Source organism: Tigriopus californicus, chromosome 6 (genome assembly GCF_007210705.1).
Source record: "Tigriopus californicus strain San Diego chromosome 6, Tcal_SD_v2.1, whole genome shotgun sequence".
NCBI lineage: Eukaryota > Metazoa > Arthropoda > Copepoda > Harpacticoida > Harpacticidae > Tigriopus > Tigriopus californicus.
In genome coordinates, this window is record NC_081445.1 from 8,525,720 (window position 1) to 8,551,046 (window position 25,327).

Consider the following 25,327-nt stretch of genomic DNA (forward strand, 5'->3'; position numbering starts at 1 on the left):
ACAGCTGACACAAAACCTATCTTTCCCTTCACTGAGGTCGGGCCAATGCAGATCTAGTCAGTTCATAATCTGTGGTCAGATTACTTTTGGAATAGTTCTCTACTTTAACTTACCTGTCTGAATGCCTCGTCAATGTTTTGAGGAGGGTCCTTGGCGGAGGTCTCGATGTATGTCATCCCAAGCTTTTGAGCCATTTCCAGGCCTTGCTCCTCGGTGATTTTCCGTCGGGTGTTCAGGTCCACTTTATTAGCCACCAAAATCATGGGAAGGGATTCCCTAAAACAGAAGGGACTTGCAGGTTGTTGGCCAAGACCTAGACCTTGAGTTTTTAGGGATATTTTTGTCTACTCACTTTCCTTTCACAGCTATGATCTGATCCCTGAAATTGGGGATCCTTTCAAAGCTGGTCGTATCAGTGACAGAATATACGATAAGGAAGCCATCACCTTGACGAAGGAACTGTTCTCGCATGGCGCTGTACTCTTCCTGACCAGCGGTGTCCAGGACTGGAATACAACATTTTAACTCATTGACTGATAAAATCTGGATCCGGAATGTTTCTGCATCCAAGCACTTTCCCTCGACTCCAAAAAATGACATAAATTGAATGTGACAGGGATCTGTAAATCCACAATAGAACAGTTGCAAAATTAAGATTGAAAGCAAGCGACGTCGTTTTTTGTTTATTTCTTACGGAGGCAGATGAGAGCTCTCTCGTTCAGTCTGTCCTCCAATGATGTGTGCCCAATGAAGAGATATTTTCCGCTTTGTTGTCACAGCCAACCATAAATTTTTCTAACCCTCGGGTATGACCCCAGTTTGGCCCATTTAAGTTGCTAAACCAACAACTCATGTTGTTAGGCAAATATAACAAAGGAACTTGGACTGGGCTATCCAGGGATCGAATTCAGGTTAGTATGGGGACGTTTAGGCAAGCTCTGGCAGGTACCTTTGTTTGCTGATACCAGTGGCAGTGATGTTTGGGGCTTCAAACACGTTTCTGAGAAGCTGACCCTTCTTTCACATTGCTATATGAGGAAAGGTCAGCTTCGTTAAAACCAATTTGAAACGCCAATTTTGCATCACTGGCATTGGCAGGCAAGTTTGTTTGCTGGTACCAGCGCTTGCCTAAATGTCCGAATAAAAGAAAACGGACGCCCCACCAATCAGGGTGGGCAATTTTGAGAATCAGCTTGACTTTTGGACTCCAAGTGAACAAAAGTGAATAGGAGTGGGCAGAACGTGTCCAAAAGTAAGTACAATTGTGCGAAAGGGGGTTGACAAGCGATAAGTTTTAAACCTTAAGTCATGTTATTTCTTTACCCAATCTAGATATTAACCAGCAAATAGAATCAATGATTAATAAAATCCAAGCTTTCTTAAAATAGATAAATATGAAGAAGCAAGTAGCCTTTGTGGAAAACAGACACATCATTTCACTAACGTTTTTAATCTCCAAAATATACACTAAAATGTGTTTTTGAGATTTTGAGATGTTGAAAAGTCAAAGCCACACTAAAAACAGAGTATTTGGCGACTGGGTAATTTTAACTAAAATTAAGTCTTAAATGAAAAAAACTTAGGAGCTGAATGTCAAATATCCAATAATATTTTTTTATACCTCTAAGTAGTGTATGAATTACACTTTTATTATACATCTAGAAACTAAGATATACTGTGTCTGACATCAAACGCATCTTTTAATGCTAAGAGACTTGCCTTAACAATATTTCAAGTAACTTGCTTATGGAAGAAAAGCCACAAATCTAGGAAAAATATGTCATCATTTAATTTTAGCAGTTGGGTAAGTTGTTCAATTTTTAGTATTAGCTCTTTTTAAGAGACTATCCCAAATGACTGATAAATATTCAACAAAATATTGTTGCAAAAACGTAAGCAATGTTGAATGAATGGAGCTATAAAACCAGAATATACTATCTAGCTATTCCAGTTTTTAATGCTTTGCACCAGCTGTATTCTATTAGAGGGAAGCTATGCTCTCTCCTTGCTGTTGAAGGTAAGATAAAAAGAGTTAAGAACCTGTCTTTCAATTATCTTCTCAAGATATGCTAGAGCACGGACTTCTAGCAATATGGACTGTGAACGAGCTTCCCGGCAAATCGGCCTGCTCTTGGTCATAGCCACTCTGAGCCACTTTTCGAATTACAGTAATAAACTAAGAAACGTAGATCTCTTCAATTAACGGTAGGTCAATTTTATATCATTTACATGCAAAGTCGATCGTTTCAAAGTTGTCTCCTGAGTGCCCTAAGCATAGGTTTAGGCTCAAACTTTGCTGAGTTTATCTATTCAACAAGATCTTGTGGTCGTATCAAGTGTTTATTTGGAATACGATGAGCGGTTTAGGAGATAGGATATTTTTGCTTCCGTTTGCAATCCATATCTCTAGAAGTCCGTGGCTAGAGGTATGTGTCAAAGGTTTCAAAGACTTTTTTGCTTTTGGAACCATTAATGAGCAATTTTTGAAGTTAAAGATAGGTTTCAAGTAGAATTTCCTTTAGATTTGCAGTTTTAAAGTATCGTATTTTTGGACATTTTTGGACACTTTTGTCCATACTTATTTTTGGACAGGGGTGGACAATTATGTCCAGAAATGAAATGTCCGCCCTTCTACCGATACACTAGGGCTACTAGCCAAGCAAAGTATTCCATAATAATTGCAAAGTTTAGAAAAGTATAGAAGATGATATAAAATGTAAATAGGAAGTATAACAAACAAACGATTTCCAATGACACTTCAAAAAATTTGCACTATTATATCGCGAGCTTTGAAAGAGCACACTTTTTAACCCAGTTGTTCAATGAAGGTAGACTTTAAAGACTTAAGTCTTCGCAAACTTCAGTTTGTGTCATTTTAAAAGTTGAGGCACCTTTGTTCTCAACATTATCTTGTCCATATTGCAGTGGGCCATTTAGGGGCATGTTGCACCGTACATGACACCGGGATTTAATCTTTAAAAAGATCTTACCATTGAGCAAACAAATCTTTCCGTCGATCTCCCAATGTTTGTTATAGTTATCCTCTATGGTGGGGTCGTACTCGATCACAAACGTCTTCTGGATGAGCTGTAAAGTCATGGCAGATTTTCCCACCCCTCCATCGCCAACCACAACAATCTAAAAATGGAGTGAAAATGAAATCATTCAGAAATATTGGAGTGTACCCACGACTAGATTTCATTTCATACTCGGTAAACTGGAAGTTGTGTATTGTCCCCAGGAAGTGACATGGCTCCGGGAAGAGCACCACGAGCTTTCTTGGGCATATCAAGAACCAGATTCCTTGTATTTTGGACTCAAGTCACGTACCTAATAAGGGGACAATCCGACCGATAAATGCTGATCAACATTTTAAAATTAGTTCTCACAGATGTTGTCATTGTCTTGCTTACCTGAGAAAAATGACTCTCTACGGACGGGATTTGAAGGAACCTTGGAAGGTGCACCTTCTTAAGATGAATAAAAGTGGGGAACTCTCATGATCAGGGTTGGATGGTTATGAACTTTACTTGTGAGATTGAGAGGGGTCCAATGCCAAATATGTTGGCCATTAAATCGTTCAGTTGTACGAGTGAGTCTGTGGTGATGGGTTCACAAATCTCGAAGTCATAATTCTGAAAACGGATCCCTGCAATTAAAGCGAGGGGAAACACTTGTATATAAAAGGAGAATTGATAAAGATAAGTTTGTTCAATGTATACCCGTCGAAATCTAGAGTCCTGGACCCCTACCGGCTGAAGAGCGCATGACAGTAGATAATGATCAAAACTACACAAGGGCCGTATTTGATAGTGTTAGTAAAAGACATGAGCGCACTTGGACTCGAGTCCGGACTCGCTCCAGCACTAGTGCTTTGGTACTAATCTTGGATATTTTTCGCATAAAACCTCATTGCTTAACGCATGTCTTTGCACACCACTGAGTAACCAATAATTCAGTCTTCAAGTGTTTTGTTCTTTTATTTCATGAATGTTGCCTAGTTTTGGGAGAGAGCTCTCATATTGGGAGTGATTAAAAAACAGTTGGGACGGACTGTACAGTGTTCAGAGAAGGTACAAAAGGTATCTGATATTGCACGTTTTCAAAAGCATTCATGGCCTTTGTCCCAACCCAATATTTAGGGTCAATTCTAGTGACCGCAGAGGCATAACGTCCGTTTTGAGAGCACCTTCAAGCCCTCGAGAAGCAAGGCTATTCCGAACAATGAAGTCCACCACGCTTCTTTTTTGGGCTCCTTCATTGTTTCATGAGCTTGTGCTTCTCTCTAATATTCGTATGAGTTGTCGATCTTTTAGTTTCTTTCAAGCCAGACTTGGACATTTTTTTAACTAGCATCCAGATCAATCCTTAATGAATTCCACGAGATGTCCTTTTTTGAGAGCCCCATAGGGATTGACTAACGAGAGATTATTCATGGTAAAATATTCTCGACTGTTTCGACTTCATATTTCAGCCACGTGTCTTTTCCCACGTACTCGTTATCTCGAGCAATGGTGATGACATGTGGTCTTTTCAGTCCTAGTTGTAACTTTTATTTGATTGAATCTATTTAAAAGCAATCATCATCCTCAATGTCAATATTATTCAATACTAGGTTTTCTGACACAATCTTATTCTGCATCAACTATTTATGTCGTACTAGGAACAAGGAACATTTTCAAGAGCTCCAGGAGCTTTGTTCCAATCCAAATTTTAGGTTTAACTCTAGTGGCCGTTGAGGGTTGAATCTAAGGACAAGTCCACTAAAATCTCGGTTAGCAAGTACTCCGCCAATGTTTAACCCGCTTCCCTCTAATATTTATAGGGAAAACATAAGCCTTGATCCTAAAGAGTTACTTGATCCTATAGTTGAGTTATAGTCAGACTTGTACGAGTACAAGTTTCTGATTGAAATTCCTGACCAACCTTACATACTAGGGCTAATTAGATCCGCCAACTCTAATAGGTTGATGCTGTGGTAACCCTGAATCTGAATTTAGACATATTATTCTACATGTGTAAATTACAAAGTTTAACTTACTGGGGATTTCATTCCCACCACCGTTAATGTAGCCTCCCCCCCCCCCCCAAAAAAAACCACGAAGTTGTATGTTTGAAATGAATTATCCGACCCCTTATAATTGAATAATGACCTATCCATAACCACTATTTTGGGGGCACACATACTAAGGACCAACCCGGACTCGAGTCTGATACAGCCAAGCCCTTGACTCCAATTGGAAGAAATCTGAATTCCTGTATTATATTATCATTAAAAGTATTCAATCTTAGATCCGAATATCTTTGTGAAATTTGTTTAGCTGTCAGACAGACCTGATTAGTTGGTATCGTAAGACTTGGAAAGAATGATCAAATTACCAATGAATTGCGATCATATCGATATTTTTGGTTCTCATAGTAGAGGTCATGAGATTCGCGACTCTTTAGGTCATATTTGTAGAAAATCAGAATAAGCGATTCTCTGTCGATAAAACGATTATTTTGAAACAAAAGAAAAGAAGGCGGTCTTAGAGGCAGCGGAAATAAGGCAAGAATCACCTGCACATGCGTGGTAAGGTCCAATCCCAATGCCGCAAGAAATCCTGTTTAAGGAGCAAGTGTAGTCACAAGAGGTCTAGTGGCAACGCGAACAAGGCGCTAAGAATCTTCTTCTACCATCAAACCCCATTGTTGGACGTTGGAAATGAATGATTTGTTGGTTGTGTCGCTAGCCGGGCGAGGTCCAGTCTAAACCAAAAAAGAAAGGGACAATAATGGGAACAACTTTTAAGAGTGAAAAACCGTTATTGATTTTATCTTTCCCCTCTCGAAAAATTGCACGATTCGCAGCGTTCGGAAAGCAATAGATTGTTTTTCTGGCTAGATACACTCCCCAAAACCTTGAGATTAGAGATTGAATTTCATAGGCGCCTTCTCAAGTGGCTATCTAATTCAGTAACCATTAGATGCACCCTCGACATCCGACAATTAGGGCAGGTTCCATGTCGTTGATCACGGTTAACAGGATGGAAATACTTGAAGAGGCAATTTTGGCGACTTTTGAAACTGTTTCCCCGCATCCCCTTCTTGAGGCTAAAGGTGTCATAAAAAGAGCTCTTTTTTATGACACCTTTAGCCTCAAGAAGGGGATGCGGGGAAACAGTTTCAAGAGCTTTAGAAAATCTTAATGCCATTTCTTAAAAGATCTAATTTTAGCCACCAACGATGGGGGCTGACAAGGGATTGTTCTAATACAAGGAACTAGTTCAATCTGGCCCACCCTCTCCTTGGTAATAACCAAGAATTTGACCACGTTCCTCTCCTGGATTTGCATTGCCTGCGCATTTCCCTCATTGAAAACAAAAGATGGGGTTATCATGATTTCCCTCTTAAGTTCTTCCACGGAAGCTGAACGTGCTCTTTTCATTCATCACCTCTGTGATATCACAATGCTAGTCATGTACAGGACCGTGATGGCCACGAGTCGCCATCAAAGATCATCTATTATGAATTAGTGTAGCAGAACACGTTTCCGGTGTGTAGCTGAAGAGTTCCAATTCTGCGCGCGGGTGAATGAGCGTTTCTGGGCCAGACGCCCTGAATGGGATTCAAAATGGCGACGGCTTCTCGAAACTGGCAGCACTGGGCTGGGCCAATGAACAATCGAGAAAGAGCGTTGCCCGCGCTTGCTGACCGCGCTTTCCTAGATCCCAGCCAGGGTCTTACCAATCCTCTCGCACTTGATCTTTAAAGCCAAACGCTCGATTTGCAGCTTCTAAAATCCCCTGATTTTAATTTTAATAAGAATAGCGGGCCGAAAAATCTACTGAAAACGCTCTGATGAGTAATAGAACACTAGTATTGGAGACATTTTGTCCGATGAGCCGGATATATATGGAGCTAATTCCTGATTTGGCTTTTTGAGTGAGATTGGAACCAGCCCTGAATAGCTCAGGCATCGTGAAAAACGCCAAAAGTGGTCCGATTTTGTGCCAATTCAAACCAGGAATATCGGACCCATCCCCGGGGTTTTCAAATCCATCGGCCCACCTTTCGAACCCATGGAGGACGTGGACACCAAAGACGCCTTGGGCGCCTTGGTTCAGGCCGTGGAAACCAACACCATCGTGATCGAGCATGATCTGACGGAAGCTGTGAATTCCGCCCTCGAATCCGCACCGCACGACGGCGAGGATGAGGACGGACAGATGGAGGAAATGGACCAAGAGGACCAGGATGAGCAGGATCGACAGGATGCCGAGGATCAACAACGGGCCGAGGAGGAGAATCAGTCGTCCATGGAAACGCCAGCCAAGAATAAGAATTATAGTCGCTATGACGCCGGACGTAAATATCGGGAGGTGTGGCAGGAAATCCATCCCTGGGTCTCAAGAGCCGTTCCTGATGAGGTAATTGACTTGGCCAATTGCTCGACTTGAAGTCAAGGTGGCTAGGGTCCTTAGTTAGAGAATGGTTTGTCTTTTAATATTGCTTAGGGAGCCAACATTGGCTACGCGATATTTGGAGATTTTATGAATTTGTCGTTGAATTTTAGGAAAATTGATTTGTAAGACACTAGCGATGGTAACCATTTTGCCTGATTGGACTGAAATTCTCTGTAGGAATTTGCATATTGCGCGGCTTGTCGACGTACCTTCCGTCCCCGGATTACGGCTTTGGCGGCTCACGAAAAGTCGGCCAAGCATATCGAGAATTGGCGGCGCTTTCGAGTGGAGCAGCAACTCATGGATGAAGCCTTGGAAGAGGCTGATGTGGAGAGCAAACTGGCCATGGCGGCGGAAGAGAGCGCGGCGTATGTGACCGTGGATGGCGAGTCCGTGCTCACTATGCCGGACTCCATTCAAACCCCGCGACCCACCAAAAAGATCGTTCAGGCGATTGGAACGCAAAATGCCATGATTGCCCCGATGTCGATCAAACGAGAGCGTTTGGACGATGATCCCAAGACTGAGATGGAGAACCTGGCCCTTAACTCAAGTGTAGAGGCCATCATGGAGGCCGTAGGTCCGAAAGTATTTGACAAGTTGTCAATTTGGGAGATCATTCTGCACAAGGCCACGCAGAGCCAAGATTTCAACGCCATGGATCTCGTGATCAAGGATGTGGAAAACATTCTTATGGAAATGAAGCTCCTCATGAACAATTGCTTTGACCACGTAGAGCTCACCCGCCGCCGACAGAGAGAGATCCTCAGCCAACAGAAAGTGGGCGTGAACATCTCCAAGTTTCTGGCCAATGCCATCGAAATTGAAAGTGGCTTTTGGAACCAAAGAGACCCCGACGACGTCACCTACCGCAACGGGCTCGAGGTGGGACTCCTCATCCCTATGGTCATGTCCTATCCTTCCCACGAAGTAGACGACATCAAGACCAGCATCAAAGCCAAGTCGAAAAAGAAGATCCGAGGCCGAGACCCGTTGGATGATCCAGAATATGTCGCCCGACGGCGAGCGCCGGGCAAGCGAATCAAGCACACCAAGTGTCCCAAATGCGGTAAAGATTACGGTCCTGGAGAGAACAACAAGACTCACATGCCCAGCTGTCCAGCCTCGCTCAAGTACAAGAAGGTGGGCGCCCTCATGTACTGTTGCTACGACAACTGCCCCAATCCGGAGCAGGAATACAAATTACGAGAAGACATCCTTCGGCATTTCGACGAGCACCACTTCACCGATGAAGCCCGCACTATCCCTTGTACCTACGATGGATGCAAGCAAATGTTCGCCACAGTCACGTTGCGCAACATTCACATCCGAAAAAGTCACGAGAAGCTTTTTGCCTGCGATCAATGCCCCAAGCGCTTTTGGTCCGAGAAGAACCTGAACGATCACATCAAGAACGGGCACACGTTGAAGGATAGCGGCGAGGCTCCAGCCAAAGCCGTGGAATTGTGCCGCAAATGCGGCAAGATGATGATTCGCACTTCTCTGAGCAAACACGAGAGTCGTTGTACGGGCTACGCCTGTCGCAATCCCCAATGGAAGGAAGTCAACGGAGAGTTCTTCTGCACTGTCCGCGACTGTCACATCAAACACGGGTTCTCTGGCATGTACGGTCTGCGGGTTCATTTCTTCAACTCCCATTTGGATGAAGCCGAGAAGCAGTTCGAGTGTGAGCACTGCGGCAAGAAGTATGCCGACCGCATCATGTTCCGCAAACACGTGAAGGCGGTCCACGTCAAGCCGTATGTCTGCAGTTTGTGCACCGGTCGTTTCGGCAATAAGAGCCAATTGGCCGAGCATATGAACATCCATACGGGCAACAAACCGCACGCTTGCGACAAGTGCGACTTCAGATGCGCCAAGAAGTTCAATTTGATCGACCACAAACAGAAGAAGCACAATGACTTGGCAGGACGGAATTATCATTGCGGTATTTGTGGCAAGGTGTTCCTCACATCCGGCCGACTCACCAGTCACTTCCGGATCATTCATCAAGACGGTCTCGTGGAGGGCACGCCCAAAAAGAAAGCTGTCAAACGCGGCAAGTCCATGCCCAAAATCGTATTAGTGGATGGCAAGGAGAAGAACATGAGTGGACAAGCGGAGCAGGATATTGCCGTGGATTTCCTGATGAATCAAGACCAGGCCGACTTTATGTAGATATTCTTCTCCATTCCGTGTTTGGAGCACTGTTGTGTGCGGTCTGACCTATGCGCGATCTTTCTTGAAGATCTTTTTTTTGTGGGGGGATCTTGTCTCCAAATGTACCCTTACCAATCTTGCTCTTAGATAAGGAACAATTTTGATTCGAATATAGATTGTGCTATTTTCTTTCAAATTAGAAGTGTGTTTCGATACATGGAGCAAGTGGGAATTTTTGCGTAATTCGTTGGTATGATAAGACGATGCGAATTATTTGCCAACATAAAATGTCAAACTCGTCAAAAAAAAAATTGACAAACCCGTCATGACCTGGTAGACAGCGCATTCACTACTTCAGGCTGTTGCAATTGACATGGTGCGTTATTCAGGTTAATTAACCTTTGTGTATCATTTAATAGGATTAGCCAGGCAAGTTGATCCACATATACACATCAGATTTGATGATTTGAGTAGTCTTTACAATACAATACAATACAATACATGAGATACTTTTCTTTCACTCAATCATTTTACACTCTCATAGGCACCAAGTCCTAACTGGACTAGAGCAAAAGAGTCACTCCGTTTCTTTCAAGTTTACTAAGGCTAACTCAACATTGGCAACCTTAAACATGGTCTTCGATTTACTATCAATTGGCCTTCTACGACAATTATTCGAACCCTGACGGAGCCAAAACTATTCTTCCTCTAAATTTGGACTGCCGCTGGTTTGCGCTCCAACCACAGTCTATGCTCCAAGCTCCAACCTCCAGTGTTCACAGTGCCTCCAAATTTTGCACACTTTTAGTGTTCTGGAGCGTTGATATTTTTTATCTTACGTTTGTCAAGATATAAGCTCTGAAACGCTTTTGAACAAAAGTTTCATCATCAAAAGAGTCATTTAGGGCGCCAAAAATAAGACTGTTGCGTCTAGTTCATGCGTTTTTTAAGTCGACATTGGTATTGTTGGTTTTGTTTTAATTTGTGTGCTACGAAGTCAGATATCAGCTCGCCCGTTCGGCCTGCCATCTGATTTTGGGTGTCCCAATTGAGGGATATTCCCGCTTCGTTGTCACAGCCAAACGTTTCACATTAATCATTACCTCACCCTCGGGAATGATCGTAGGTTTGCCCATTTAAGTTGTTAAAGCAGCAACTCATGCTATAATCAAATACCACAGAGAAGCTTGGAATTGGCTAGAGGATGCTCTACCAATACGGTACCCCAGCAAGCCTTACATAGGGATTGATTTGCATCAAAAATATATCTCGATGTCAAACATCAAAAGCACCTCCCCTTTTGATTGTTAAAGCGCCGTCCCATAGCTGGTCATATTTCGGCTTTTGCGCTTTTTCAATTTTTGCTTTTGGTCGTGCTGACTCTAATACAGACAACACAGAATCCCTCAACAGCGTCTTATGTCGCCCTAGCCCTCTAAGTAGGTAGACTGATCGAATGATATATTGTTTGATACGCGACCTCTGACCCCGACTTTTCCCAGTCCAGTGTCATGGACACAGATGACACGGCCCCCCTGATGAATCAGGATTCGACAGAGCCACGCCCAGATGAGGAGGGGATGGACCCGGTCAATGATTCGGTCTTGAAACAAGAAGAGCACGAGATCATGGATGAGGAGGAGGCGGAGGAAGGGCTCTCCGAAGAAACTAAAAAGCCAGACGGAAAGAAAGGCGCCGAGCCCGAGCCTGAATCTCAGGCTAAATATACCCGTGACAAATATCGTCACTATTACAAGTACAAACACGAGTGGGAGAGGGAGTTTCCATGGGTGGAGAAGGCCACGGCTCACACGCAGCACGCCTACTGCACTCTCTGTGGCAAGACATTGATCCCAAGACATCACACGTTGGTCAAGCATGAGAAGACCAAGATCCACGCCGACTCCGTGGATCGGGAGAAGATCCGCTCCCAATTACAGGTAAGTGTTGTTGGGTGTTGAATTGGGATGGATTTTGATCTTTATGGACGGACGACTTTGGCTTTTACAGCAAAGCGTCAAGGAGGAGAGCCCGAATGAGCCGGAGCCACTACAACAGATACTGGAGGTGGATGACGATGACGAGGAGACCAAAGTAATTGTGATTCACAGGGACGACACTATGCATTTAGTGCCAGTTGAGGTGGAGGTCGAGAGTCAGCCCGTCAATTGTCAACAGAAAGGCTCTCAGAATCTGATTGCTCAGCCCAAGACGGATTTCGAGAACTTCCTCATGAACGCCTCAACCGACACGCTCATATCGTTGGTCGGACCCACGCTGTTTGACAAGTTGACCATGTGGGAGCTGATGCTCACCAAGGCCACGTTGCAGCCTGATCTGAGCGGCACGGACCTGGTCTTGAAGGACTTGGAGTGCTTGCTCTTCGAGGCCAAGTCTCTGATGATCAATTGCTTTGAGAAGTCCGACCAGACCAAGCGGAAAAAGACCATCGGCGTGGATTTGAGTAGCGTCCTGGCTCAGGGTTTGGAATTGGAACCGGGCTATTGGGAACAGAAGAGCACCGACCAAGCCAGGTGCCAGCGTCCTCTCGAAGAAAAAGTCTTGGCTCAAGTTATCCCGCAAAACGAGAACGTGGCCTTGGTGAAGCAAGAACTCGCCGCAGGCAAACCGAGAAACCGTTCCTCCCGAAGGAACCTGCAAGTCATCAAGGTTTTGAAGGACAAAGACACCCCGCCGAAGGCTCAACCCGAGAGTGAGAAGGAGAAAGAGAGAGATAAGGAGAAGGAGAACAAACCGGAGACGCCCTTGAGAGCCAAACGAAAACGGAAGCGGAAGCGAAACTACTCCTCTGAAGATGACTCCGACCAAGAGGAGGAAGAGCGATTGATGAAGAAGGACGTCAAACCCGAGGAGGCCAAACCTATTCCAGACCGGGATTTCGTCAAGAATTGTAATCGGTGCGGCAACACGTTTCCTTTCACGGAATCCACGCGGAAACATGAAGAATATTGTCCGGGCGTGATGCGCTACCGTCGAGACGGCAAGAACTTCCTGTGTCAGTATCCCAATTGTCCGTAAGCTGGGCAAGTATTCGAGAAGAAGCTCGATCTGTTGGAACACATCGATGAGATCCACGTCAACGAGGACGAGCGGACCGTGGCTTGCACTTACGAGGGCTGCTCCGTCAAGTCCAAGTCCGTGATCATGCGGAACATCCACATTCGTAAGAGTCACAGCAAGTCCTTTGAGTGCATCGAGTGCAAAAAGACCTTTTGGTTCAAAAAGCACTTGACGGATCACTTCGAACGAGTGCACAAGAATCCGCAACAAGAAGACGCGGCCCGGGCCATTTGCCTCAAGTGCGGGAAAACGCGGAACAAATCATCCATGCGCAACCACGAAAAGACCTGTCAGGGCTCGACGGTGCGCAACCCCACGTTCAAAATCATGAACGACGAATTCTTTTGCACCGCCAAAGACTGTTTGGTCAATCATGGTTTCGCGAGTATGCACGGCTTACGGGTGCACTTCTTCGACGCCCATCTGGACGACACCGAGAAGCGCTACGAGTGCGAGCATTGTGGTAAAAAGTTCGCAGACGGCATTATGTATCGACGGCACGTGAAATCCGTGCACATCAAACCCGTGGTGTGCACATTGTGTGCGGGTCGCTTTGTGAACAAAAGTCAACTGTCCGAACACATGAACACACACACCGGGAATAAGCCGTTCATCTGCGACAAGTGCGACTTCCGTTGCGCCAAGAAATTCAATCTCGTGGATCACAAGCGGAAGAAGCACAACGACCTGTCCGGGCGCAACTTTTATTGTGGACTGTGCGGCAAAGTGTTCCTGACCTCCGGACGCCTCACCAGCCATTTGAGGATCATTCACCAGGACGGATTAGTGGAGAATCTGGTCAAGCAAAGGAGTAAACCCGCCACCAGCGCCGGTTCTTCAAGAAGGTCACGAAATGTGGCCAAAGTCGAGTTCCTTGACAAAAAGGACAAGGAGATCAGTGGGCAAGTGGAGCAGGACATTGCCGTTGACTTCCTCATCAACCAGGAAGAAGTCCAAGACACTGTGCAGTTTATTTGAAATATGAAGGTGTATTGGTATCGACTTATTTACTCTTTTGAAATGGATACAGCCATCGATATCACTGTCCCCAATTTGCGCGCCAAGTTTTTCCCGCCTTAAATTTGAATCTCTACCACTCGCAGTCTTCCCCGATTCCAGTGACAGGTTATTTTAATACGGCTCAGATTCTAGGAGCCGTGACCCATTGGGCCGCAACCCAATCATGTAACAGTACAGAACCCGAACCGCATCCCACTCATCCTGTTCCTAGATTCTTACGTATTTCGGGGGTGATCATCTTTCGTCTCCAGTTACGCCATTCACCCATCATTCCATGGGCCTGGTCTCCCTCCCCCTCCTGCCCATTCTGCCTGCTCAGTGGCCATGGCAGCTTGGGGCAGTTCAGGCGCCAAAACCGTGGAGGCTGGCCGACTCTTCCAAAAAGAAGCCAACCACGCGATCACCGCCTTTTCGTTGCAACGCTGAAGCCAACTCATTCAGGGACGCCAATTTGGCATGGGACGCGGAAGCCCAATCCCTCACTCGTGGCCCCTCGCGGCACCTCAACGGCCATTACCATCGTCCGGATTTGTGAACCCGCATCAACCGTATTAGTGCATCCGCCTCGACGAGGTCAACTAGAAGATTGCCCCAGGTTTCCGACTCCGCCAAGGGCAGCAATCCTTTCAAAATCTGACCCATAGGTAGTTCGTAATTCGCCTCACTGAGAAGCTAGCTCAGGGAGAGAAGCAGAGGTTGACGCAGAGCAAGTACGAAAAACGAGAAAAAGGCCATTGTAACACGCAGGGTGATCACCTTCTTGGCCAGTTCCCAATCCCATCCAATCCCAGCCCGCCCGCCAAGGTGACGACTTCTAGAGCCGACCAAAAACGCCAGTCACGCCCCCCGTTTTACCGCCCGTCACGCCCATGTCGGAATCGGGCGCCTCGGAGGCGCCATCCGCGCCCATCTTGACGCTGATCCAGGATTCGGAAGAAGCGGGCGATGACGATCAAGACACGGTCTATGTGGTGACGGAGGCCTTGGAGGAGGATCAGGATCAGGGCCGAGAGGAGGAGGCACACGCCTTGCCGGAGGAGGGCGTGGCCGCCGGCGAAGTGGAAGATGAGTTCCAAACCGGCGGCGGACACGAAGGGGAGGAGGAAGGGGCGGAAGGGGCTGAGGGGGAGGAAGACGAGGGGGATGATGAGCATTCCCAAGCCAAATATAACAAGGAACGTTGGCAACGATATCGTACCAACTACAAATACAAGGCTGCGTGGGAGGAGCGGTTCCCTTGGGTGGAAAAGGCCACACCCCATACTGAACATGCCTATTGTACGCTATGCGGCAAGACATTGCATCCCCGGTTAACGGCCTTAGTCTCGCATGAGAACACCAAGATTCACGCCGAGGCCGTTCGACGAGCCCGAATGGAGGCCCATCTTCAGGTAATAAACACAGTGGAGAGTGGAGATCTTTTTTTTTTTTCGGGGAATGTGATTACCTCACCAATATGGCCTTTGTAGCCTTTCCAATGATGTGCTCAACTAACGGAGACTTGTCTCACGGCTGGATTTTTCAGAGTTTGAAACGCGAGCAGAACGTGGTCGAAGAAGATGAGCCGAAAGTGATCATTTCGGAGCGCTCGGATGCGGCGCTGCCCTCGGATGCTCAGCTCTTGGGCTTGGGAGCGGATGGCCCCATGGATCCGTATCGGCATCTGGGCTCCCAAAACACCATCGCCCAGCCCAAGACGGATTTCGAGACGTTCCTGTTGAACGCCCGCTCGGACACGCTCATTGCCCTAACCGGGCCCACCCTCTTCGAGAAGTTGTCCCTATGGGAATTGCTTCTCAACAAGGCCTCCATGCAGCAAGACGTGAGTGGCATGGATCTCATATTGAAGGACGTGGAGAGTCTCCTGTTTGAAGTCAAGGAGCTCATCTTGAACTGTTTTCAACGCTTCGGCTCCGGACGCGAAGTCCGCCGACGCAAAGATATTGGCATTCACTTGCCCAAGTTTCTGGCCAACGCCCTCGACTTGGACAATGGCTTCTGGCATCAGAAAGACCCGGACATGTTGCAGTACAACAATCCGTTAGAGGCCAATCTCTTGTTCCCTCTTATCTACGATGAAGCCGAATTGGCCAAAATCAAGGAGAGTGTCAGCACTGGCAAAAAGCGCGGTCGTCCTTCGCGATCCCTGGTGACTGAAATCAAGAAAGAGGTCGACGAAGTCGAGGACGAGGATTCCAAGGACGGTTCAGACAAAGTCAAGGTCAAGGAGGAGAAAGAAAATGAGCCCGAGGAGTTGGGCCGTTCCAAGCGACGACGCAAACGAAAGCGGAATTTCTCTTCAGACGAAGACTCAGATGAAGAGTATCGGGCTCCTGCGAGTGCATTTAAGAAGCCGAAGCCCATTCCGGATCGGGATTTCGTCAAGACCTGTAAACGATGTGGCCAGACCTTCCCCTTTACGGAGTCGACACGCAAGCACGAAGAATACTGTCCAGCCATGTTACGCTACAAAAAGGAGGGCAAGAACATGATCTGCCAATACCCCAATTGCCCGGATGAAGATAAGGTGTTCACGAAGAAGACGGATCTGTTCGATCACATCGACCTCAACCACATCACGGACGAGGAGCGAACCATTCCGTGCACCTACGAGGATTGCGATGTCAAATTCAAGACTATCATGATGCGGAATATGCACGTGCGGAAGGCCCATCAGAAGTCGTACGCGTGCGCGGAGTGCTCCAAGACCTTCTGGATGGAGCGCCATCTCACGGAGCATTACGAGCGGGTGCACTCGAATCCGGAGCCGGATTCCGGCTCGGCCGTGTGCCTCAAGTGTGGCAAGACCATGAACAAAGTGTCCTTGCCTAGACACGAGAAGAGTTGTCCCGGGCTCACCGTGCGGAATCCAACTTTTAAACAGGTTAACAACGAGTTCTACTGCACTGCCAAAGATTGCCTCATCAAACACGGCTTCTCCACCATGTACGGACTTCGCACTCACTTCCACTCGGCCCATTTGGACGAGTCCGAGAAGATCTACGAGTGCGACCACTGCGGGAAACGATTCGCGGACAAGATCATGCGTAATCGCCACGTGGTCCGACAGCATTTGAAGCCCTACATCTGTGAGCTCTGTCCCGGACGATTCGCGGACAAGTCCAAGTTGAAAGAGCATATGACCACTCACACCGGCGAAAAGCCCTATTTGTGCGACAAGTGCGACTTCAGGTGAGTCCTTCAAACATCAATGTCGACGACGTATTTCTTCGCGTGTGATAGCTAACCTAACCTTGATTATTTTTTTCTTTTCTGTTCCCATGATTGAAACACAGATGCTCGAAACAGTACAACTTGACTGAGCACAAACAGAAGAAGCACAACGACTTCAGTGGACGGAACTTCCATTGCGGGATTTGCGGGAATGTATTCACCACATCCGGCCGTCTCACGAGCCATTTCAGGATCGTTCATCATGACGGACTCGTGGAGGGCAAAGCTAGGAACAAGAAGTCGTCCTCGAAACGGGCCAAGAGCATGCCCAAGATGATCTTCAAAAACGAAGAAGAGCTCAAGGACTCCCAGGAGGAGGAGTCCATTGAGCACGAGGCCCAAGTGGTCCAGGTCCAAGCGGGTCAGGTGGTCACGGCTACGGGTCAAGTGGTCACAGCCACGGGTCAGGTCGAGCAAGATATGGCCGTGGACTTCTTGCTCACGCAAGATCAGACTGAGGCCACGGTGGATTTCATGTAAAGCGAACGAGAATCGAGTCCCAACCAACTGAACAGATTAAACAGAAGAGCAGTAGTTTAGGTGTTCACGTTTGTACATACTAAATTTCCGTTGTCCTCAAAATCTCTGTCGTGCTAATATGAATATATTTTTCCTCGTCCCCCATATAAACGAATGTGAAGCTGAGCAAGACCTTGTTGGCCTTCATTACGTACACATACACTAACCTTCACATGTCGTCCTACCCACAGTACCTTACGAGTGTCTCCCTGTAACGTGAGTATCTCCCCTTCGATCGCCATTCTGATGGCATGAATAAATTGTTGCCGAGAAACATCATTATTTTGTTCCCCTGTGTCCTCCGATGTTATTTTAAAAACCTCCAAGATGCAAAATATAGATATCTAGTTTTCAGCTAAATATTTGAGCCTGGCAGTCCAGCTTGCTCCCCTTCCACAAAAGCTCTCTGATGAAGCAAAAGGGGACACATTACACTTGACGTAATATCAATAGTGTTCTTTGTTTCAAAGTTTCGAGAAATATCATTTCTTCCGAAGGCGCACAATTACCCGCCCCCCACCCCCGCCCAACAAAACAGACTCTAAAAATGCAGTATACAATAGGAAGGGGTTCAATTCAATCTTACAAATACGTTATCTTACAATCACTAGGTAGGTAGGTGTCCATGAACCCTCCTAATGTGAATACTACATATACTCCACGCCGTCGGGAGATTGATGTTGCTTGATGGCAAATAACTCTTGGCCAATATCTGGATGGTGGGCCAAATGCGCTTCACCCATACCTTCCTTAAAAATGATCTTGGGCACCAAATGCGATTGTTGAACATGGACTTGATGAGCGACTTGATCGGAATGTTGTTGCTGTTGCTGCTGTTGATGTTGTTGATGCTGCTGCTGTTGTTGGTGTTGTTGCTGCAGCTGGGCCTGATGCAGATCTTGCGGCTGAACTGCATGGACCCCTGCAACAGTTTGTTGCGCTTGGGCCTGGATCTGTTGGACTGGATTGAACTTCTTTTTCTGCTTCTTCCGATTCGGCGGCTCCTCCACTTTTCCATCGTGATGAATGATCCGGAAGTGACTGGTGAGTCGACCCGAGGTCAGGAACATTTTGCCGCATAATCCACAGTAGAAATTCCGCCCACCCATGTCGTTATGACGCTTCTGCTTGTGCTCGTCCAAATTGAACTTCTTAGCCGCACGATAATCGCACTGATCGCAGGCGAAGGGCTTCTCACCCGTGTGCGTCAATCGGTGAGAATCTAGCTTGCTCTTGGTGCCAAATCGCCCACCGCATTGATCACAGACATAAGGTTTGAGATGGGTGGCTTTCACGTGCTTGTTCCGAGCAATTTTGCAACCGAATTTGCGCTCGCAGAAATCGCATGTGTAGATCTTCTCCTCGTCGTTTAAATGCGTGTTGAAGAAATGCGTACGCACGCCGTACTCACACGAGAACCCGTGCTTGATGGTGCAATCACGGGCAGTGCAGTAATACTCGTCGCCCACTTTTTTGAACTGAGGGTTTCGAACGGAGAGACCGTTGCATTTGCTCTCGTGGATGGTGATGTAGGTCATAGCGATCATCTTCCCGCATTTCCGACAAGGATTCATGTCTCGCGTACCCTCACCCTCGGGCCGATTATGCACACGTTCGACGTGGTCGTCGAGGTTTTTCTGGTTCCAGAACTTCTTAGGGCAGTTGTCGCACACGAAGCGTTTCTCGTGGCTCTTTCGGATGTGCATGTTGCGGAGCACTATGGTCGCGAACTTCGTTTTGCACTCGTCATACGTGCAGTCGATGGTGCGATCCTCGTGCGTGAAATGGTGCTCGTCAAAGTGAGTCAGGAGCTCATCTTTGGCCGGGAAAGCCTTGTCCGGAGTGGGACAGTTCTGATAGAGACACAGGAAGCCTTTCTCTTCTTTGGCATAGCGTAAGATGGCTCGACAGTGCTCGTTGTGCTTCTTGAGAGATTCTTCAAACTTGTACGGCTTACCACATTTAGGACACGCTTTGTTCGTTCGTGTCTTGCCCGGGGATCGTTTTCGAGCCTCCTCGTCGTCATCATCTTCGTCGTAATCTTCGTCGCCATCTTCGTCCTCGTCCTCATCATCGTCGTCCCCTCCCATGGTCTCTTCTTCTTCGTCATAGTCCTCGTCATCGATGAAATCGTCCTTTTTGGCTGGCACCTTTTTCCGCTTATTCTTCGTCCCACTCGGACGTCCACGGGGACGGCCGCGTTTCTTGACAGTGACCCGGAAGTCCGGATCATGCTGGACATCATCCACATAGGCCGGGCTGGGATCGGCGAGCTCAACCTTGACCTTGGCCAAAGGCCCTAGAATACCCACTTCCATGGCGTTGCGGTAACTGGCGTCACTGTCATCCCGATTCTGCCAATAGCCATCTTCAATCTCCAGAGCATTGGCCAGGAATCGTGAGATGCCCACGCCGGATTTGTCGCTCTTTTGTTTCTCGATAGCCTCCTCAATGGCAGCCTGAGTATCGACGTCGGGCTCAACTTTGGGCTCACACGAGTCTCCCCGCATGTATTCGTAGCAATTACTAATCAACAACTTGAGTTGCGTCAGGATGTTTTCCGTATCTCGAACTACCAAGTCCATGGCCGCGGCTTCGCCCTTGGCCTGACTGGCCTTGTACAACAACACTTCCCAAATGCTCAAATTTTCAAATATCTTGGGTCCGACCACCTCCATGATGGTCTCAATATCCGAGGCTAACGTCAACTTGCCCAAGTCGACGGCCAAACGTTGGTCATTCACCCCGTACTCGGTTTTAATGTTACAAATGACATTCTGCGAACCCCAGCGGGTTTCCTCATCTTCATCGCGAAAAGCTTCCGGCATTAGTTCACGCATTCGAACCTGGTGTCCTTTGGTGCGGGCGTGAACTTGGAGTGAGGCCAATTTCGGATTAATCGTTTTGGAACATACCTTACAGAAGGCGTTCTCTTTACCGGGAATAGCGCGCTCTACCCACGGGAATCGCCGCTCCCAAGATTTCAAATAGCGTTTATTGGCATTCGACCCCTTGAGCGTGGCCTCTTGGGACCCGCCTCTTGTTTCCGGTACGTAAATCGGATCTCCGTCATCCTCTTCTTCCAACTCTTCTTTGGTGGCGTCAAACACTTGGATATTGGGGTCCGGCGGCACTTCATCGCCCACCTCGGCCTTCACTTCTACAGGGTCCATGCTGAGGGATGGACTCCGGAAGCGATGAGCGGTTCACAAACTTGGGAATTGGGATCAGGTCCAATCCAATTTTGTTTATTATGTTCCAGGGACTCAGGGTCGAAATTGGTATTAATTTCCGGGTATTTTCGCATCCGGCAAATTCCGCCAATCTATGGAGTCAAGCGTCGAATAACCCACCTCCCGGAGTGGAATAGAAGGCGTTTTTTGAGCCTAACGTCGCCCCAGTTTGAGATTTTCCGATATGGGCCCAAATTAATGAGTAAGTGGCAAGAGGTATAACAACGGGCAAATCCAAACGGGCGAAGGACATTGGATGGACAAATGGGTGATGAACCACAATAAGGGTAAAGGGTGGGGAAGACGCTCAATGGAATAGAATAGGTCAGGTTGGTTACGACCGAATCTATGATTTTCGTCCAGCTTCTGCGTCAAAATGGCTTCCAAGCCCGTATAGATGGCTTTCCTCCCTCAGCAACCCTGCACTCTCACTGGGCAGCCCTCGCTTGCCGACAGCCGTACCTAGCCAATTCAGCCTATATTGGAGGGTCTTTGGACCAGAGTGGACGCCAACAGAAAATTCGCGGCAAACCTTGGCCAGCTGAGTGAGTGGAATCCTGCTGTACCGTACATCCGCCAACAGAAAATTCGCGGCAAACCTTGGCCAGCTGAGTGAGTGGAATCCAGAATAACATTTTAGGCTATTCCTTAGCCGATTTTGTTAACGAATCAAGTGCATTATACGAATTCGTTGGTGTTAGAGGTTCATCTTATTACTCGGCTAAAACTTGGTGTGAGAGGTTTCTTGTGCACTGGTATAGGTTCCAATCTAATGCACAAATTACCTCTTGAGTAATCGGAAAACTGGAACTGGTCCGTGAGTGGACGCAACAACGTCTGGGGGAATTAATATATGACATGCAAATGAAAGATTACCTGGATGGGTGAGCCTTGTGTTCCACGAAAGCGAGGAGAAGCACTTGATTTACGCAAAACCAACAACAACTAACCACTTCACTTGAGCCTTATTCCTGGGCCTTTGGGATAACTACTAGTAGTTATTAAAGATCATGGATCCTTTCTCCTAAATGCGATCCAACACGCTCCATATATGCTGGATGTGCTGCGGGATGTATTGTACGCCGATGGTGGCAATGGTCACTGCACAAGTCTGAGAGGCAGTTGGTTGTTGAGCGCCAAAATTGATGAGCGGTGGTCAGATGCGAAAATTCCAATTAGCATTCACTCTTTCTTTCTGTTTGTCGCTGTCCCTAACCTTGATGCTAAGACAAGCGGTTGTCTGGAGATAAGGCGTTAGAGAAGGCCAAGAAGCACTAGGCGAGCGACAAGGCCAGGACAAACTTTGGTTGCTGTGGGCAGTGCTTGCTTGTCAAGCTCTTTGAGGAAGGTAGAGAAGGTCTCTCTTTCTTGTCTTGAGTGAATCTGTCACTCCCTCGCCTTCGTTCCAAGTTCCAACCTTATTCCACTCAATGATGGGTGTCTTCAAAGGAACTCCCAGCCAGACGGAGTAATAGTAGTTGTCGCTGTAGAAAGAGGAGGAACCAGAGAGGGGGGCCAGAGAACCAAGAGAAAGACCAAGAAGAGTGCGGGAGGGATAAAGGAGAATAAGCAAATTTGGCCTTTCTTACACCATCTCGCCAAGGCTCTCTAGCTACTCTGTTGGCTCATTCTCGGCCTCGCAGACAGAAACACGCGCTCAATAAATGCCTGTCTGTGTCAAACACGGCCACGGTCGCTTACCCGAAGAGGTGAAAGTGTATTTGGAGACCTAACAGACTCATTGGGATGCTTCAATCTTGTTTACAACAATAAATGGAAGGATTCCCTTGGACGCAATATTTGTTTGACAAGTGGATGCGTAGCAAAATTGACTCTGAATTGAGGCCAATTTAGAGGAATGATTTATTTTTATTCTTAAATTGATAAGATATCGAAAAAAAATTTTTGGGGTTACGTGGCGATCGGGAATTTCATAACTCGTAAGGGTGAATTAATTGATTTTATTCTCGGATGTCAAAAGTGTCACTGTTTGTAAAAGAATATTGTTTTTTCAAAAATCATGTTCAGTAATCAATGTCGAATCGTGTGTTGGAAAGTACTAGCAAGCCAACCATAAGCACTAGAATTTCAAAGAAATCGAAGTTCATGAAAATTCCATACATGAAATCAAAGCAAAAATGCTTGTGCAATATCTTGTGCAGATAACAAGTCAAGTTTAAACAAAGTCTGCATTCGACAAAAAGATCAACATTTTCGTGCCAAGTAGAAGTGCCAAGGCCACAGATAAGCCTTTGTCAGTGATTTGCCTTAATTAATGTAATATTACTTCGACAAACGGAATCGAAATCAGTGTCCATACCTGTCTTGAATTGCTCTCAAGTTGCTTTCGAAAAGGGTTTGAATTAGGCGGCTTTGCACATAAAGCCGTGGTCAACCAGTCGCCTTGAAACATTCTACGGTATAGAAACGTAAGACAAAGATTAGGCGCTTAGCTTTAGGGCAAGCTGCAATCAAAAAAGATAACAATAGTGTCTTTGTATTATGATCAGAATTAAGTACACGCCTTAAAAAAGATAAGATTGTACTGACCATGAAGGGGCAAGAAAATTGCTGATGACTAGAGTCGGGATTAATAAGTGTCATTGATAGGCTACTCAAACATCTGCACTGATAGGAGAGCTCTAGAGCGTGTGGATGCTTTGTTGATCCGCGTTCAATATGTGTCCTGCTGTCCAACATCTATGCGGGACTCGGATACTCCATTCGTTCTGGTGAGGACTTATCCCCTGCTACTTCACTTCTTTTGGTCTTCCACAGGGGGATCCCCTATCGCCAGTTGTTTTCAATCTTTATGTATCCGACCTGCCTGAGCCCTCACACACCAATGCCCCACCATCAACCATTTTATGGTACAATATCTCCAATATGCAGACGACCTGGTTCTCTTGGCTGATTCAGGCGTGGAATTTCAAAATGCCGTCAATGCACTCCACGGTTACTGCCAAGAGAACGGCCTTCAAGTCAATACCATCAAGACGAAGGCCATGGTTTTCCACAAAGATCGTCTGCCTCCGACTTCTTTCCATATCCACAATAGTCCGATTGAAATCGTCAACAATTTTAATATGTCGGTTTCACATTCTCAACTCAACTCTCCTTCACCAACCACCTCAAATCATCAACAGTCAAAGCCAGAGCAGGATCGGATACATTTGCAATAGACTTCCCATCACGAACCTTCCTCTTCCAATAGTTATTTAACTCTTCCGGACCTACATCACTCCAATTTTCCTCTACGGCCTTCACCTCTGGCTCCCATACTCCGCCCAATCCGCCCTCAAATCCGGCGATGCCAGCTTCACCAAGTTCCTCAAACGATACCTGTGCGTGCCCCAATATGCCAACAATGCAAGGACGCATTTCCTATGCGAAACCGAGCCCCTCACCATCGGCCTGGTCTGGTTAGTGTCCAACAGTGTTGGGAACTAGACCTTTCCCGGAGATGATGTCCGGACACAAGTTGTCCTTCCCGGTCAAGGACTTGCTAACAAATTATTGTCCTTGGCCCGACATCCCTTCGGAGTCGACGGGAGCTGACAAAAGATCTGTCCAATCTGGCCCATCCTCTTCTCTGAAATAACTAAGAATTTCATCACTTACCTTTACTTAACTCTGTTTATACTGCCTTTTCTCGCTCTCACTTTTTCCCTGTGTATTGAACCAATTCTAGTCAAATTCACTGTGATATCACTCTCTAGTCAACTATTTTATTGCTTTTCCCATTTTTGACATTTTTCTTTTTATCCACCTAAAAGCGTGTATAATGTTTATACACCATCTTCGTAATTGTTCGTATATGAAAGGTTCCGTGTCAAGTTTAAATAAAGTTTCAGTTCTTATTCACACATGGTGACCGTGACAGGTCACGGGACAGGCTCGTCCCCATTTTGAGTAAAAAAACGTCTGATTTGAAGTACTTAGGGTGGAAATGAAAGCCTTGAATCGTCTCCATGTTACCGACGATCAATTGAGGATATTTGGCAATGAAAACGACAACTTCCAGGACCCGAAACCAAATTTGAAATTGAAAAAAAAAATCAATTCATGGAGGAAGACCGTAATTGATTTTTTTTCGGCATCAAGGATCGATACTCTACCAATTATGGACCAGCGAGCCCATCTTCGCGTTTGAATGGATATTTGCATGGACAACACACTTCGTTTGCTTCTAGACGTTCAGGATACTGATAATGTCAAGACGGCCCTAGATGCGTTGGAAAATCACATCAAGAATGAAATCAGTTTGATTACACGGCGAGTCAATTTTTAAAGATGCCGACAAGAGCAAGGCGAAGGGTTCAATGATTATTACCTGCGGCTTCGTTTGATTGTTGACAATGCAGATCTTGATGGAATGTCGTAAGAGGATCGCTTGGCTCAACATTTGGTAGTCACCGTCTCCAACCGTGATTTGCAAGCGGATTTGCTGAAGATGCCGACTCACACTTTATTGAAGATTCGGACCAAATGTATGCAATGGGAAAATGCTGCTGCCAACCAAAAGGCCCTTGATGTATCCCCTTCTGGTAGTATCTTATAGGAGAGAAAAAACACGATCCTACAACACCGTGCTCGATCTCAGTTGCGATCCAAAGCATTTTCTGAACAAGGCCC

At 46.5% G+C, this 25,327-nt stretch overlaps 4 protein-coding genes and 1 long non-coding RNA gene across 5 annotated transcripts in view; 3 read left to right on the forward strand and 2 right to left on the reverse strand.

The window, feature by feature from the left end:
* The window catches only part of LOC131882258 (ras-related protein M-Ras-like), a gene marked incomplete in the record, with an annotated part of 24,692 nt that extends 1,564 nt beyond the window's left edge, over positions 1-23,128 (reverse strand). Inside the window, 7 exon segments of the mRNA XM_059229354.1 lie at positions 114-276; positions 353-506; positions 2,991-3,138; positions 3,210-3,330; positions 3,414-3,649; positions 5,560-5,748; positions 23,013-23,128. Of these exon segments, the coding sequence (XP_059085337.1) occupies positions 114-276; positions 353-506; positions 2,991-3,138; positions 3,210-3,287 (543 nt within the window).
* Positions 6,919-17,738, forward strand: LOC131882488 (uncharacterized). The gene is made up of 8 exons (XM_059229644.1): positions 6,919-7,409; positions 7,623-9,619; positions 11,113-11,545; positions 11,616-12,606; positions 12,646-13,655; positions 14,525-15,097; positions 15,232-16,898; positions 17,003-17,738. The coding sequence occupies exons 1-8, from the start codon at positions 7,062-7,064 to the stop codon at positions 17,418-17,420; spliced, it is 7,437 nt and encodes a 2,478-aa protein (XP_059085627.1). The 5' UTR covers positions 6,919-7,061; the 3' UTR covers positions 17,421-17,738.
* LOC131882257 (uncharacterized) lies at positions 10,985-12,790 on the forward strand. Its single transcript, XM_059229353.1, has 2 exons — positions 10,985-11,545; positions 11,616-12,790. The coding sequence occupies exons 1-2, from the start codon at positions 11,117-11,119 to the stop codon at positions 12,642-12,644; spliced, it is 1,458 nt and encodes a 485-aa protein (XP_059085336.1). The 5' UTR covers positions 10,985-11,116; the 3' UTR covers positions 12,645-12,790.
* LOC131882256 (protein suppressor of hairy wing-like) lies at positions 18,008-21,098 on the reverse strand. Its single transcript, XM_059229352.1, has one exon. The coding sequence runs from the start codon at positions 20,630-20,632 to the stop codon at positions 18,107-18,109; it is 2,526 nt and encodes an 841-aa protein (XP_059085335.1). The 5' UTR covers positions 20,633-21,098; the 3' UTR covers positions 18,008-18,106.
* On the forward strand, positions 22,327-24,556 carry LOC131882259 (uncharacterized). The gene is made up of 2 exons (XR_009373471.1): positions 22,327-23,424; positions 23,585-24,556. It is a non-coding gene; the product is annotated as an uncharacterized LOC131882259 (long non-coding RNA).
* The last annotated feature ends 771 nt before the right edge of the window (positions 24,557-25,327 follow it).

Coding starts and splice junctions, on each gene's coding strand:
- LOC131882488 (XM_059229644.1), top strand. CDS start 7,062: ATGGAGGACGTGGACACCAAAGACGCCTTGGGCGCCTTGGTTCAGGCC. Junction 15,098..15,231: donor GAATGGAGGCCCATCTTCAG/GTAATAAACACA, acceptor TGGATTTTTCAG/AGTTTGAAACGCGAGCAGAA. Junction 16,899..17,002: donor TGCGACAAGTGCGACTTCAG/GTGAGTCCTTCA, acceptor ATTGAAACACAG/ATGCTCGAAACAGTACAACT.
- LOC131882257 (XM_059229353.1), top strand. CDS start 11,117: ATGGACACAGATGACACGGCCCCCCTGATGAATCAGGATTCGACAGAG. Junction 11,546..11,615: donor AGATCCGCTCCCAATTACAG/GTAAGTGTTGTT, acceptor TGGCTTTTACAG/CAAAGCGTCAAGGAGGAGAG.
- LOC131882256 (XM_059229352.1), bottom strand. CDS start 20,632: ATGGACCCTGTAGAAGTGAAGGCCGAGGTGGGCGATGAAGTGCCGCCG.